Source organism: Pollicipes pollicipes, unplaced genomic scaffold, assembly GCF_011947565.3.
Source record: "Pollicipes pollicipes isolate AB1234 unplaced genomic scaffold, Ppol_2.1 Scaffold_4740;HRSCAF=5597_pilon_pilon_pilon, whole genome shotgun sequence".
Classification (NCBI taxonomy): domain Eukaryota; kingdom Metazoa; phylum Arthropoda; class Thecostraca; order Pollicipedomorpha; family Pollicipedidae; genus Pollicipes; species Pollicipes pollicipes.
Genome location: NW_023596545.1, coordinates 29,934,594 through 29,951,868, shown reverse-complemented (window position 1 = coordinate 29,951,868; position 17,275 = coordinate 29,934,594). Strand labels below are relative to the sequence as shown.

At 47.1% G+C, this 17,275-nt stretch overlaps 1 protein-coding gene across 1 annotated transcript in view; it reads right to left on the bottom strand.

The window, feature by feature from the left end:
• LOC119098180 (atrial natriuretic peptide receptor 1-like) overlaps positions 1-17,275 on the bottom strand; it is a gene marked incomplete in the record, with an annotated part of 112,682 nt that overhangs the window by 60,453 nt on the left and 34,954 nt on the right. The window contains 1 exon segment of the mRNA XM_037221106.1: positions 5,856-5,933. Coding sequence (XP_037077001.1) covers positions 5,856-5,933 — 78 coding nt within the window.

The window sequence follows — 17,275 nt, the reverse complement described above, 5'->3', positions numbered from 1 at the left end:
CGGAGCTCTCCAGCCGATATTATGTGGTGTATGAACTTGTACGAGCCCGGCAAACGACTCCTGTCGGCTACGCCACAGCTTTCCACCAGCCTAGGATCTACGACCGCCCACATCACACTACAAGGCACTTATCGCAGCGAAAACATCTGGATTTGATTGCAAACCGCTTTTCAGCGAGCTTTTATCGCAGTCCAGCGCTTTTACCTCGAGTATCAAACATAGCGCGGAACGAGTTTCACTAAAAGCTGTATGCCTGCGCAATCGTGCGAGAGAGAGAGAGAGAGAGAGAGAGAGAGAGAGAGAGAGAGAGAGAGAGAGAGAGAGAGAGAGAGAGAGAGAGAGAGAGAGAGAGAGAGAGAGAGAGAGAGAGAGAGAGAGAGAGAGAGAGAGAGAGAGAGAGAGAGAGAGAGAGAGAGAGAGAGAGAGAGAGAGAGAGAGAGAGAGAGAGAGAGAGAGAGAGAGAGAGAGAGAGGGAGAGAGAACTTTGCGGACTGTCTTTGGGGAACACTGTACAGTTCAGACATACGGACGTGAGGTTCCATCAACACATGCCATGAGTACTCGGAAAGGCAGAAAAAGAGAAGAGATAATCGATTAATTCATTGGCTGGGGAGTGGGGGCAGGCCATGTCCTCTCCTTGCTGACACTGCGATGGATTGCTTCCACCCGGCGTATCATGTATGCGCCCGCGGTCTCGACAGGGGCGATCGCGGTACACTAAGCCCGGGCACGCAGCCAGAATGCTTTTGAGAGGGGCGGCCACTGCATCCTGGACACCCACATACACTGGAGCGCCTCAGCTTAGAAGACGTCATTGTGAATTACGGCCAGAAGCAGGCGCATTTCTGCGAGCGGGCAGAAACTGTGCCTCGTCCAGTGTTTGTTCAAGGTTGCAGCCTAATCCAGATAGGCGGGTTACTATTTGGTCCCATGACCAAGCGGTGAGTTGAACTTATCCAGCAAAGTGCACGTACGTGCGTGCGTGCGTGTGTGTGTGTGTGTGTGTGTGTGTGTGTGTGTGTGTGTGTGTGTGTGTGTGTGTGTGTGTGTGTGTGTGTGTGGTGTGTGTGTGTGTGTGTGTGTGTGTGTGTGTGTGTGTGTGTGTGTGTGGTGTGTGTGTGTGTGTGTGTGTGTGTGTGTGTGTGTGTGTGTGTGTGTGTGTGCGCGCGCGTGTATGTGTCTTTGATATCAAGTGAGGTGTCTTGACCGATCGGAGGAAAATGACCAAATCGCCATGCCATGAGGCTATGACGTGACGGCACTGCACAGCAAAGAAAGCCGGCTGCGCTGTCGTTTACTGGGTCCCCTGAGTAATATAAGGCTATTCTGGAAATCTAGGGGTGCCCCGAAACATATGCATTGCGTGCCTACGTTCGGCACCAGCATCGACAGGAGGGAGGGGGAGGGGAAGACAGACGGCGGGCCTGCGGCAATCAATTCGCGCCAAACCTTTGAGCGCGACTGTGCGTGCAGCTGCAGCACAGAGATACGACCACGTGCAAGGAGCACCACTTCACCGCCGTATCTACGAAAGCCGACCACATGCGGTGAACAATATTTCACTACCACACCGGCGGAAAATAACCAACCAAGTTTCATAAAATGGTCGCCCTTGGTCACGTCACATACGACTTTCTTAGCCGTGGTGAATCTGGTGGATTCAGGTTCACATATAATGAACCTTATAATGAACGGGTAATGGGTTTCTATGAGGGGAGGGGGAGGGGGGACGTTTTCATGGCGGCGTTCTCCGTCTCAGAAACAGCTGATCCGATATTCGAAGTCTGTATAGCGCATACATTAAGGAGAGGCTTCTATGGCTGTCACTGAGTTAACAAACTTAAACTTCAAGGTAAGATTTCTTAACGGTAACTTAACGGACTTAAAGGTAAGAGTCCACTTACCTAAGAAACGTCCTGGTCCTGACGCTACAAGAGACTAGCATTCGCTCCAACAGTTGTGCTCACTGCTGCACTGAAACTGCATGCGTGCCAGAGCACAGCGTTGTACTTTACCTGTTAAACTATGTGTACATGCTACTAAAGCCGGACGCTTCAACGCTTAGTCTGGAACTGTTTCAAGGCCTTCCCTTAAGCGCTTTTTAGCTATCCCGCTTAAAATATATGCCTCAACTTAGCAGAAAAATGTCTTTTTTGTTCACATCTCTACCACAGAACCTCACATCATAATTAATTCAGAATTGTATCTCTTTCGCAGAATTCGAGTTGACTTGGAATTCGATAGAAAAAAGCACGATTACAATGAAAGCTGCGTGCTAGATTATCACTCAGGATAGGATTCCACGAAGCGCTGAAAATCTCGTCCGCTCGACTGATCTCAGGTGTTGTGACGTCAGCTGCAATGCCTCTTTAGTTACATACACATTTGGAGGCAATCGTGATCGCCTGTGGCCACCTGAATCACAACAGTTTAGCGGGAAATATCTTTCTGTGAGTCGAGTACATAGTATTTTGGAACTTAGGTATGTCCTTCCGGGTGTCGGAAACAGCAGGAGTGTCATCCCATGGCTACCCCGCGGATTAGTTACCATGGTAACGTGAGGTCACCGGGATCGTTGCGGTTCCTGAAATCGCACGATGCGTGCAGAATGCTGCAAATGGAATGAAAGTCACAAGGACGACGTCGAAACCCGACAGCTGCAGAGGTGAAACAAAGCACTAAGTCTGCGTGCGGATTAATCAGCCCTCTTTTCGTGCATATGTGCGTGCAACGGCGGACGCCGTGCTTCAAGTGAACCGGCCTTTAGACACACATCTGTGGGCACCATGTCAAGTCACTTAGCCTCACACGCGTAATCTGTGCTTTTCTGAACCGCTTACTTAAGAGCACTGTATACGCTTCCACAAGAGAAGTGCAATGCTTCAGGTGGTCCCTTGAGCGGGAGACAATGGTTGACCATTGCGGGCGAGAGTATCACAGTCTCTAACAAAATTGTAAGAAACAAAAAACAGTGATGCGCGAAGCATTATGAATGAAGCGTTTCTACCTCTGATTGTTTGCCCGATGATTAGATAACTTCTAGGTGCGGGTGGAGCGGGGACGTATAGATATGTGTATTTCCGCGGCATACGTCTCCGCGCGCTCTCGAATGTTCGGCTTTTCCTCAGAATGTTCGGTTATCCTCGAGATCATCGTGTCGAGGTATTGCGTAGTGCTTAGGGGCAAAAACGGCAGACAATCCGGTAAAAGCGATGAGGAGAAATACGATACGACAGTTCTTTTTATTTCTTGTTGCAGTGCCATCACCTAGCACTGGCCAACCACAAAGATTACATAGAAAGTGGTTCCTACGTTCAGCGCTCATTTCTTGGCACATGTGTCCAGGATAACTGTCGTTCCAGACGTAATTGGAAACTAATCGCTTCCAAAAAGCCATGCGTTCCGGGAGTTCTTGCACCGCTCAGAAAAAAACTCAGTGACATTATCACCGCCGTCTTTCGCCACCGCTGATTGCTGAGCTTGGTCGTGCCAGGTCTTACAGCCTTTTGGAACTACCAGACCGAGTCACTTGAGTCGTGCCCAAAAACACACACATCGTATGTCGCTTTCATTCATAATGTACCCATCTGCGCTTGCCAAGATAAAGTATCGTATATATCAACAGCTGTGGGAAGCGTAGTGGCATTCCCGAACCCAACACAAGGCCCACTAGAAATGCCAGCAATCACCGGTTGAAAAAATCACCCGCTTAACCCGATTGCCCGCTTCATGAACAGCTCGTTTCCCCTCCGAGAGGAGCTGAAAGAAACGCCCGTGTTGGTTTTCCAGCTTCCGTGTCCGAGTTGTTTGAACTGGAGTCTTGAAACTCGGTGAACTTTCATCAACATTTCCCGCACACGTACCACCAACAGCTCAAGATCCTAGCGCAAACTGCTGCGGCACCAGGCCGCGAAAATCTAATGTTCAACGAAGTTCTGAATATTTTGGTAGGCCGGTGGCCACAGTGAGATGAAACGCATACTTTAGCGCGGAAACGGGAGCGTTTCTCAGTGATGTCTTTAGGCGGTGCATGATGAAATATGAATATCTGGGTGACAAGAGCGACTCCAGGGCATAATAATCGACGGGGCTCTTCAGGAAATTGTAAAAGTGAGAGAGCAGGAAACTCCGTGTTCTTAAGAGCCTACCTCACAAAGTAAACATTTGCAAAAATGGAAGCCTTTCATATCGAGCTGTGTGAAAGCAGCATATGCGCTTAATACTTACACAAAGTACATGAATATATATATATATATATATATATATATATGTGTGTGTGTATATATATAAATATATATATATATATATATATATATATATATATATAGATATAGATATTCGTGGATGTGGGCAGCATGTTTCCCTAATACATCTCTCGGTGAAAAGGATAGAATAACGGGGTTTTGTTTGCTTCCTACCAAGGTTTCCTAGGCTCATTGCAACAGTTTTACTATCATTCGAAAAGTTATGCGGGGTTGTGCCTATATTGCTATTCCGTAACATTAAAACAGTCTATTAATATCATCAGACATACAAAACAGGCAGAACAACACAATATTGTTACTTCGACAGCGCCTCGGATCAGAGGCGAAGTCATATTTATTTTCCGGTGGCCTCAAATATGCTTAATTTGAATTTATAGAATGCGTGCAACATAAGACGCTCTAAATACGAAGGCGTCTCTAAACAAATAGAACTTCATTTCAGATATGCAATGCAGTTACAACGACCGATACACCTTAATCATTGTTCACAATGGGGGAGGGGGGGGGGTATGACGAAGGTCACAATCATACTGGGTTCTAAGAAAACTGAGTTGATGTCACATAATGCTGAAATGTTGACAATGTTGACCATAATAAATCATTTCGAAGCACACCTTATTCGCCAAGATGAGATGACGTTGCTCACAATTAATGTCGTTCCCGGAGCGTCATTGATGTGGACAAAGCATAAATGGTCAGCACTGGCCGTGCCGTAGTTGATTTTAGATTTGATTTCTGTTGGTGGTGAATAAGTTGACATACAGGTTGCAGTTTTACCAACCTTCGTTGAAAGGCCAAATCACCATACGACACAAATCCCTGAAATAATAGGCGTACAATCCCGAATGTCGCACAGGTCAGGTTATCTAAAAAGTCAAGTTACGTATACGGGTTGGGTTAGTTTTCTGGTTAACTTAAGCATGAGGTTAGGTTAGGTTTTTAGGTTAGGTTGGAAATACAGGTTAGTTCAGGTGTACAGACAGCTTGTGCAGGCATACATTTCGGTGCTTTACAAATTCCACCACAACCACCCACGGCCGCTGATGCTCGGACGCCGCACCGGTCCGCTCCCCAGTACTGGTCTGACCCGTCCCCTGCCGGTGATACTCGGCCGCCACACCGGTCCGCTGCCGAGCATGCCCGCTCCGTCCCTCAGGTCGCTACGAGCGGCGCTCATCAGGAGATCGGCCGCGGCTCGCCAATCGACCAGGTGCGGCCGCCAGGCTCCCAGGGGTGCCGGCGGCCAGACACGCTCGAGGCGAGACGCGGGCCGGCCGGCATCGGCTGACGCAGCGCGCCGGCCGCGAGCGACGCCTGCCGACGCCGCTGCGCGGACTGCGCCGCTCCGTCGGCCGGCGCCGACAGGTGCCCGCGTGACCAGGGTCCGGTCACGAGGAGTTGATTACGAGGTCCATCGCGATCGGGGTGAAGTTGGAGCGTGATGTAGACTTTCGAAAGGTGTTCCTTTTAAAATCCCCCAAAAACGAGGAAATTTGTACTTGTATAACCGAATAATCCGCGTCCTCTACATCTCTAGATGCTAACACCATGCTCGTCTCACATACACCTTAGCACCGGGCGGGTACTTGCCCTTTTCAGCTCCATCAGGAGGGCTCTATTGATGTCAATCTTTCTGCCTGACAGCATCTTGATCGCAACAACGGTACCCTGCAAAAGCATAAGAACATCATAATCAAGCCCGGAACCAGGACAAGGACATACATGCATGCATCTCATCACAAGCCTTGAAATAGACGTCGGGTCTTTGATAGCCTTCCTTTACTGACAGATTTGTCATTAAATTGTCCATCACCGTAATTCATACAAAAGTTCACGGCATTTTCCAGTGGTGTGCATTTCCCACTGCCTTTGGAGCTCCATGCCATGACACTTCCGCGTAGGCATCCTGTTTTGATCAAAGGCATCACTGCGCCCAAGCAATATGATGTGAAATGCTACACAATTCGCATATAGAAGTCCCTATCTAATGCGTGGAACGCAGTCGGATGTGCAAAATTGCAATAATTTACATTGCGTTCCAAGCTGCAAATTTGGGTGCCATCAATCGTTTATTTTCAGTTCCAGACTTTGCATCAGCGATATATACATCAGTTAAATAACGAATATCAGCAACCACGACGTGAAAGTCTTGATTTCTTCATGACCATTTTTAACGCACGCTCGGGTGGAGGGCCAAATTGACCCTCGAAGGTTTTTCCAAAATGATTTCCAACCAGCGCGGCGTAGCCACGCCAAACTTTTCATACTTGTGGAGTATCGAATAACGGATCTTTTGATGTGCCAAAGTTGGATGTAACTTGAACGGTCGCTGACCTATGGCAGGCCAAAGTCAGGGCATGGCTGTCAGAAAGGGGCATTTCTCGGGAATCGTTCAATGTGATGCAACAACAGAGCGCTAGATGAAGTTATAAATATTTGAAATATTTTTTAGCCCGTCAATTAATGTAATTCAAAATAACAACCACATTCATCGACCGAGAGTCAGGTATGTAGGTCAGACCGAGGTCAGAACTAATCTGCTTTTTTACTTGAGAGCTTGGCCCATAGGGTAGTTTCTAGGTGCTTATCTCAAATTCATTAATGACGGAAGCCGCAACAGACATGCTCAATACACTTTCCAAAGGTCAGAGTTGGCTGATGATCTAAAATGACCCAGGTCAAGACATTTTTTAAGGAACATACCGCGTAGTGCAAACCCTGACGCTTATTCGAGTGGCAAAATCGGAACAATCTCGTAGGTATTTGGTCCAACTTGGCATTATAAAGGTCAAGCGAGGTCACTGACCTCAATTGACCACCTGTCAAACTTCTGCTTGGAACAGGTTTCTAGCTTAACGGCGGTTGCATGAGGAGGCCTTGGTGGATGTCGGTAGTTGGATATCTGGATATCTGGAGATAATCTGGAGTTTGACCTTGTTTGATTTATTTGACCCCAAGATCACAGTACTAGGAACCAAAAATTTTAACGCAAGTTGGTTCACGCACAAGCCAACCCACCCTACGATTTTGGTGTATTTAGCTATCTTAGTTTTTGTGATCTCAGGGGGTCAAATTGCCCCCCCCCCCCAGCCGAGCGAAATGTATTCAACCGGCCGCCCGGGTGCGTGTTATCGGAAGACAATGTCTCGTGTTGCGCCAACTGACATGAATGCACCACAAAAATAGAACCTTAAGCTTGTTTAATGCTTGAGCTCACTTGATTCACGCGTGGTGCCAGAGAGCACTGTCCTCGTCTGACAGAATAAGGCCACAAGTCAGCATCTGGGTGTAAGAAGAACTGCTTATGAAGACAAGAAATGCACCGAATCACTATGACCCTCCAGAACCATTCAGCACATTTCGTGGATATATATGTATTCGTCTTCGTAAAATGTGCTATGAGGCCAAGAGTCAATAGGTCGAAAACACAAATTTTCACCTGATGTGATCCTGATTTCAATAGCCTCTCCAGATGTGACCCAAGCTGATTTTGCGCAGCATGTTACCATAAAAATCTTAAGGGCCATAAAACGAAGCTGCAGCGCACACTGCAATGAAGGTGTTGCCAGGTACAAAATCTGCCCATTTTCCACGCGCAGAACCCTGGGAGCAATACAATTTGTCAGCAATCTGAGAAGGTAGGAAGTTGATATTTTTAGGGCAGGCGTAAATTTAGTAAGGCATCATCTTCCAAACTGTTTGAGGGATGCCTCCAAAAAAATGGTAGACAATAAGCGTGCTTTAGTGATTATTAACTTGGTTTAAAGCAAAACTGACACTGATGCTAGAGAACATTACGCATGATTTCGTAGAAATATGTATTAATTACCTACAAATGTATTTAGTCAAAAACATACAAATCATCACAGTTGCAATGCAATAGTTGCACAGCAGCGAACACCCCATCCAACCGGTAGGGCACCCCAGCTGCGACTGGTAGCTACTCAACCTACATAAGCCAGCTAGGCAGCGGGCCTTTCCGCCGGTAATTGGCAGCCAACCAGCTTACACACGTCAGCCGAACGGCGGGGCGTCGCCAGCTTGAGCTGCAGTTCGCCAGGTTACAGAGGTCAGCCGACGAAGATCGAGGAGACGCATCCCTGAGCGGGCCCCGCCGCATCCCTGAGCGGGCACCGCCGCATACCGGCGGGCATCGATCGCGAGCCGCGGGGTGCGCCTCGCGCGGCCGCGGCCGGGCCGGCGACGCTCACGCACGGTCGGGCGGCAGCTGCGGACGCGCCGGCCGCACCACTACCGCACCACTCCCGCACCACCGCCTGCGGCATGTCAGCCACCGCCGCCGACCACGCCAGCCCCCACTGACAGCTGTCACTGGACCGCGCAACTGGACCACCGGACACTAGGCAAACGTCCGCGGCGTCTTGCGGAAGATCCGTGGGGAAACCCTGGGCTTTACGCAGGGAGGAAAAGAAGTAAAAACGAAACAGAACAAGCGTCACGCAACGCAGGCACGTCTACGGTTTCTGGAGGGGGGGGGGGGGGGGGTGAACGCTATCACTCAGGACCTACAAGGGCCAAACCCATCGGAGAATAGTTGCTTTCGCACATGGTTAAAGGGAGTGTGTCTAGCCAAGTCAGGATTTTTAACTGCGTAAGCAGGATGGTAGGGAATTTCGATTTACAAATGCTAGTGTCACTAGTTTTTTTGCAATTTCGCCTCCACTCACGAGATATTGCCAAAGTAACCAAATTTCCTTTACTTTTTATGGAAGAACAAATTCATCGGGTAACCCCCAAGAAATATTCACTACTAAAAACATCGACATCATTGAGAAGGCATCGTTAGCTCCAGCCAACGGCTTTTCCAGGATGTCGCTTGTCAGCGTTTCCAGCGATGTCGCAGACAGCAGCATGCGAACGCGGCAATGGCGGCGGCCATGATGTTTTTACGGGTTTAGACGTATGTAGGGCTGGTCAGCTCGTACGCACCGATTCATGTCGGCTTACTTTATGCTGAGATGGGGAGCAAGCATTTTGTCGAGTCAGTCAGCTGCACTAAGCTCTAGGAAAGTGGGGTTGTTCCACGTTACTTAGCAACCAAAATAATGGCCACGTCTCTAGCGCGCAGTTACTCGCCACATATAAGCCAGTGCATTTGTTGTTTCCTGTCCTTTGATTGGTGTATCTTTCAAGACGGTACTTGTTCAGGCACAACCATCGTTGGGATTGATACGAATAGGTAAATTAAATCTGTTGCAAGACCCAAACGCACATTTAGCAGTCACAATTAACCACAGGTAGCGGTCAAACTCCCCTTAGGCGTGCATTGAGAAAACCGAAAACACCAGACACACTCCCTTTAGAGTGGTGGCGTCTTAAGTTTATTATGCTCGCCGTTCGCTCCCAACGCTGTAAGATCTCTGTAAAGCTGTAGTTTGGTGAGTTTTATGACAAGCTGATATACCATAGTAGCGTGAAGAGGCAGTGGCTCAACAGGCGCAATGACATGCAGCATCAAAGAAAATGAAGAGTGTCAATTTGTTAAGCCTTATTTTTGGTTGGAAGTATGCCATTTTGTGAACCGCATTTTCTTCGCGTTCTAGAAATGAGGACGTTCGTCTTCTTTTTTGATGGGTCAGGTCATTGCTGTAAGGAGTGCTAATTGCCCCAGAAATGTTTGAAACTCCAAAACTCTAAGCATGGGCTATATTGTGTTACGCACATAGACTTCTTAGTTGAGGCATATCAAACGAGGTACAGTTGGTTAATTGATATAAGCAATGCGTTCTGACAAAGCAGTTCATTCGGATTCCCCAACGGTTCGCTTGCTAACATGTGAGCGACATGTCTTGTCAATATAAATCACTTACATAAGTGGCTTCGCGCTGGCTGCTGGTAGTGCAGACTATACAAACAGACCTGGTCGGCGTTTTACGCATCTAGCCTTGAAGATCAGCCCAGGTAAGAAGCCATAGGACACTTGCATCAGTTGCCTTCTCGTCCTCGCTTTTGCGGATTCACAGTTAAGAAGCGTAGTTTGTCGATGCGTACCTAGTTCGTCTAGCAGAGCCACTCTCTCACATGCAAGTACTATTTTGCATCAACGAAACACCGAAGGAGAATGGGCTTATGGAAAATTTGAAGGTTATGCGGCTAACTGCAGTTTTTTTTAAACATTACCATAAATATGTTTATCGTAAGTAACATACAACACCGTGGTCATTTTGAAAGTACACCATATGCATCTAGAGCAAAACATAGATGCCCTAGCATAACCTTGACATCTTATTCCAAAATAGCTTTCGTAGTCTTGCTCAGCAGGATCAGTAGATATAAACATTCTCTCGAACATTTAGCCGCGCCAAATCTTACACAGCTGTAGACGATGGAAAAGCGCATCTTTTGGTACGCAAAAGTGATGTACTTTTTACGGTCGCTGCCCTATGGCAGATCAGGTGTGTTTCATGGTCAGGTATGAAGGTCAAACCAAGGCCAAACCAACATGTTTTTACTCGAGTCGTTGCTGCATGCGGTGGGTGCTCATTTTGAAATTATAAACAACAGGGAGCACATCAGGCATCTTACGTGGAGCTATTGGAGGCCAGAGTCAGTCACTTTAGACATCAATTTGCAATTAGTGATCTTGTTTGACCACATTTGACCTGATGGTCATGACCTGTGAGCCTCAAATTTTGACACAAGTGCCTTCACATACAGGCCAAACCAGCGTATAAGTTATGTATCTCTAGCTTGCTTAGTTTCTAAGCGCCCAACCGAGAAAAGGGTATTCAGCCGGCCGCAAGTCCCGTGCCGATATGATTAAAATTGTGTCAGAAAATCAAGTACGAACGGCAGTTAAGTGAGCCAAGCTAAACATCTAAGTTACATTACTTTAAAAACAAAAACAAAGGAAACATTTCGCATTTAAGGAAATTCCTCAAAATTCATGAGCTCTGACACCTCTCGATACCAAAAAGGGGTTTTAGCATTTCACCAGGTGTACTGGGGTGCAAAAAGTCACCACTTTGAAGGCCCGTGATGCTGGCTGATTGTAAAATGGCTACCACTGCGAATAGGAATGAAAGCATAACTGTTATACCAGTCCAATATTGGTAGGCAGCCAATAGTTGGCCCAACTGATCGCAAAGGGTGAGAGATACAGTGAGAGACCATTAGCATATACCGAAATCAATAACAATAAAAGCAGACAAACAAAAGCAGATTACAAGACGAAAACAAGTACTCAATCGTGGTGGTGATGGAGTGAATGTTTTTCTGTTGGTCCGGTGCAGCTAGCGGGAGAAACAAATAACATTCGGCGGACCAATTCCTGCTCGTCTTCCCCACTCGCTTATAGCGAGCAACAATGCTGGCGTACATGCTGCAGACGGTGCCAAACTGCAGCCGTTTGGCTTTCGGGACTTATTGGCATATCGAGAAGAAGTAAGTTATACATTTCGGAATGCTCTATAAGGGTTATTTAAGTTAGCGTATGCTGCACGAAGGCAAGTCAAGATCTCTTAAATACTTTTAAATGCTCAGTATTTTTGCACGAACATCAACCTGAAAAAGATAATTGGGACTTCATTCTGCCACTTATCGGCCTCCAATGCACCAAAAGGTATTGGTATAACATTAAAGGAGCATTGGCTATAATCACGGAACTCAACGTTTCGAGGCTGCCCTCATGGTACGAGTCGTACTCGTGTCAATGAACACATTAAAAACGTTTGGTTTTTCAATATAGCCAACGCTTTCTTGATACAAGTGTTTAATAACAACTTTCTGGCAAACCAGATTCAATATTCCTATTCAACGTTGGCTTTTCGTCAAAATACAACCCCCCCACAGTGCGTGACAATCACAATTGCCATCACAATCACGATCACGATCACAACCACAAACACAAACCGGCCGCTCAATGACTTTCTTCCTTGAATAAAATCTGAAAAATAGCATTCTACAACCCTATCACTAATGCGATGAATCATCTACAGCTATACACGGAAATATGCACGTGTTTAGACAATTGTGATGATGTACTTATTTGCAAATTGGAGAGATTTATCATTTACAATGACGCGTTGCTTAAATATATTCCGCATGGTTAATATTGCTTTTGCTGAGCAACTGGCGTATGTTGCTATCACACTACAGTGACATAAAAAACTTACTCATATATATATATATATATATATATATATATATATATATATATAAACTTAATATATATATATATATATATATATATATATATATATATTTGTGTGTGTGTGTGTGTGTGTGTGTGTGTGTGTGTGTGTGTGTGTGTGTGTGTGTGTGTGTGTGTGTGTGTGTGTGTGTGTGTGTGTGTGTGTGTGTGTGTGTGTGTGTGTGTGTGTGTGTGTGTGTGTGTGTGTGTGTGTGTGTGTGTGTGTGTGTGTGTGTGTGTGTGTGTGTGTGTGTGTGTGTGTGTGTGTGTGTGTGTGTGTGTGTGTGTGTGTGTGTGTGTGTGTGTGTGTGTGTGTGTGTGTGTGTGTGTGTGTGTGTGTGTGTGTGTGTGTGTGTGTGTGTGTGTGTGTGTGTGTGTGTGTGTGTGTGTGTGTGTGTGTGTGTGTGTGTGTGTGTGTGTGTGTTTACCATGGGCAGATATGTCTTACCAACTCACGCGCAAACAAATATTCGGACAAAGCCGCGACTGGAATTACAGGAAACCGTTCCGCACTACACTCGTTGCTACGAAATCGTCGCAGCCAGTCGGAGGATCGGTTGATATGAAATGGTACTTGTGATAGGATGGTGCACTTCCAAAAAGTTATAATGTTGGTAACGACGATGGATGTACGTGATGACTTCCTATCATGGCTAGCCGGAACCTTTTTCTTGCCTTCCTTCGGCCTTATTCTCTGATGTCATAGCTCTTGCATGGTGTTCAGAACGTCTTTATACTTCCGTCCATTTCATATCATACAACCGCACTGGGTGAAAAGCACCACACACTTCGGCCCACGACATGAGGCCCACACTTTTCCTAATATCGTGATGTCATCGCAGGGCTCCGTGGAAGGCCAGAGCGCTGTAAGCCCATAGGGAAGAGTCTTTTTCAGACACAGTTTTTGGGCCGATAGGTAAGGTACGGACGGCTCGAATGCTTCCAGTACCAAGCGAACAAATGTTCTATCGTACTTCCGGTGAACTTCTAGCGCCAGCTGTCTTAGCTCCGAATTGTAAGTCATTTTGCAAGGGTACTTCACCGTTAATACAGGTGGCGTCAGTGGTAACAGCACCTGGCTTATATGTGAGGAAAATGTTTTTCAAGGGTTTCTGAAACTTATACAGCTTTCCTAGACACCTACCCTTACCCCCACCCCACCCTACCGAAGCACCCTGCGTGTTTAAATATAGGATATGCTCGCTGGGTCGGAAATCCCGTCTGATCTCACGCGGAGAGGCCTTTCCCTAATTGTGTTCGATATCAGGCACGTAATACCCACTCAAAGATCTGCCATCCTGGTCAAATGTCATGGAAAGTGCTGTTACATGTTCAGCTACATAGGTGCGCCCGCAAGTTATACGTTGAATTTAAAGTTTGCTAGCCATTTTCTTGTATAAATTGACGCTTTTAACCATTCGGGATTTCCTAAATATTTAGCGTGTCACATTGCAGGTACTTTGGCATAGTCATTTCGTTCAAAAGACAAATTGATGCCTCTTTTTATCCGCTTATTGTAACTTTCGTGACAGCTGATATGCTCGTGTGAGATGATTTCACGTCTCTTAACGACACTGAATCACATTCTAAAATTAATTTACTCTACCCCATGGAGATTGACAAAAAATGTGGCAAGATCGCAGAAACATTTTTTCCCTCTTTGGCCAGTAAAACAAGCTAGTTATTAAAATAGCATTTGCCATTGGAGTTTTACGCTATAAATGTATACTCCAAACACATGCAATTACACATCAGTATGCTCAGAATAAGCAGGTGACACCTATGCATGAGTTCCATGGTGCCACATGGCAGGTTTTCATAAATATTGGTAGGGCATGTCAAGTTCTATTTTAAGCAAAACTCAACATTGGGCTGTTTTAAATTCAAGTAGTCGTTTTAGTCTCACACAGGTGCCGTTTGGTGCACTGTGACGGTACCTGCATCACATTTTGCCATCGAGACATTGGTGTTTGAGTACGATTCACAGTCTAAAACACACGTTTTCCTAATCTATTTAAGCTTAATTTGGATTGATGTTCTGTTAAGTGATCCAAGGCTTAGAACAGCCACCGTCGGCTCGAGTGTCAACTCGATTCACGCCTCAGTGCAACGATTGACTTGAGCCCAGACCTAACACGTTATAAGCTGGAAAAAGACTCCAGGTCAGACGGCACTGAACGGTTGCACAGTAACTGAATGAATGTACTAAAAGCGCACGTTACAGAATGGCGAGGTGACATGGTAGGATTCGGTGCTTCTTGTGAAGGGATAGAACTGAATGAAATTCCTTAGATACTTAAACTATAATGCATTTCGAGGCATTGTTCGAAGCAGTGAGTAAAATATTTAAATGTGACCGCAGACCATAAACGATGCTTTGAAGCTTCCAGCAATCTCATATCATGATGACTGATATTGTCGTTAAGACAGTACGTTCTATGTCGGTCACATTCAGTGCCAGAAATCATAATTTCCTACCGATGTCATTTACAACTTTATCAGTGCACGTCATCGTGCAAAACCTCTGAGAAAGAGATATTTCAGCGACTTGACAAGACATGTTTGCATCGGCTCTCAAATGCGATGGGCCCCATGCGCTTTTGCTCTAGCATCTAAAGTGCGAGGGCAAGTCTGCTATTGCCGCAATCGTCACGCGTCGCAAAGGGCGCTCTATCAACCATTGCGGTCCTATATGGCTTAGAATCTTCACTTTTACACGCCTCATTCAGCACGCAAGCTGCCATTTGTAATCGTTTTCCCCACCTCATTTTTCACCATAATTAGTTACGAGCATTCAGAAGGCTGTCAAGACCGGATGTCACAGAGTGGGAGTGAAAAACAGCTTCACACATTGCAGATTTAGCACATTCCGCGCAAGACGCCGCGGGAGAAAACCTAATACATTTGTTTGTAGCAGATGTCGGAGCAGGGTGAAATTCCACTTCCTTTGCATTTCCATGAGCGTTCCAAAAACAAGACGTCAACTGTCAACTCCAAGCCAGCCGAAAGCCCTGTTAGGCCTGAAATGAAGTGTCGCATGACGGTGTCACCCACAGAAATTGAATATCGACCGCAGCAAAGCATTACTGCGCTGCCGGCGGCAAAACTCACACGGCGGCGCTAAAGCCTGCCAGAAGCAGTAACGGCATGCAAATAAAGCCGCTGATGGTGGGAGGATGGGTTCGCGGCATATGCCTTGAGAGATCATATGCTACACATGGACAATTTCGGGAGCTACTTGCATGTGAACGGGCAATTTTCCCACGTTAGCCTGAGCTAATCTGATGGCGACCACGCTGAATGACAGCTGGTCGCGAAAGGTTAGCCAAGCACGCAGGAGGTCCGCTCGGTCACTGTCTAGCATTACATGTGATGTGAGGCAGCAAGCAGCAGGTCACCTGCCGCACCAGGTCAGTGTCTGGCACCAGATGTGATGTGTGACTGGAGGTGGAAGCTACTGCAGGACCAGGTCAGTGTCTGGCACCAGATGTGATGTGTGACGGCAGGTAGCAGTTACTGCGGGACCAGGTCAGCGTCTGGCACCAGATGTGATGTGTGACTGGAGGTAGCAGTTACTGCAGGACCAGGCCAGTGTCTGGCACCAGATGTGATGTGTGACTGGAGGTAGCAGTTACTGCAGGACCGGGTCAGTGTCTGGCACCAGATGTGATGTGTGACGGCAGGTAGCGGTTACAATTTCAGCATGCATGCATGGCGTGCCTCGAGAAATTGCGTAACAATCTAGGTTCCTTCCATACACGGCTACAAGTTTATGTATGGCACTCCAGCTGCAGTGCCTAGAGATCATTTGTGAGGCCAACGTGTGAGAGGTTCATTCAAGAGAGGCTTGCAAAGGTTGGTAAAATGTTTCGCATGAAATGTCTAATTCAACAGCTAATGCATGTGACTGCAGGGGTCTTGGGCAATGCTTTCTCTTTACAAAAGCCTTTCAACTCAAGCGCGGTTCGCAAGCACAAACGCAGGCGGAGATACTTGTTCCGTCAATATTAACGGCGAATTTCCCAAAAGTGTTAAACGTCAGCAAACATTCCGCACATTTCAGCTGTTGAAAACGCCTGTTGTCTAATCGGAAGGTGACACGCGTCAGTTCCAGCCCGCCACCGATCCGCCGAGCTTCGGCCGTTCGACGGATGCGCCTTATTTCTGAACACGAAGGAACTTCACTCCTGGCGTACCTCTCACACTGCCTGCGCATCCTCACACTGCTTGCGCATCCTCACACTGCCTGCGCATCCTCACACTGTCTGGCGCATCCTCACACTGTCTGGCGCACCCTCACACTGCCTGCACAGCCTCACACTGTCTGGCGCATCCTCACGCTGCCTGCGCATTCTCACACCGCCTGGCGCACCCTCACACCGCCTGGCGCACCCTCACACTGCCTGAGCATCCTCACACTGCCTGCGCATCCTCACACTGTCTGGCGCACCCTCACACTGCCTGGTGTACCCCTCACACTGCCTTAGCATCCTCACACTGTCTGGCGCACCCTCACACTGCCTGCGCATCCTCACACTGCCTGCGCATCCTCACACTGTCTGGCGCACCCTCACACCGCCTGGCGCACCCTCACACTGCCTGGCGCACCCTCACACTGTCTGACACACCCTCACACCGCCTGGCGCACCGCAGATTTAGCAAACTCACCGGCCGACAGGTGTGAGATACAGCGTTTTTCTTGTCATTCTTCTTTCCTTAGAACTCAAAAAAGGTGTAAGATGTGTTCAAAAATGGCTTGTGCATCTTCTGATATCAATATTGTATGAGTTACGCATTTGGCTTCTTTGACTGAGACCGTGCTAGAAAGTACAAAGACTACGCAGGTGATAGGCCCACG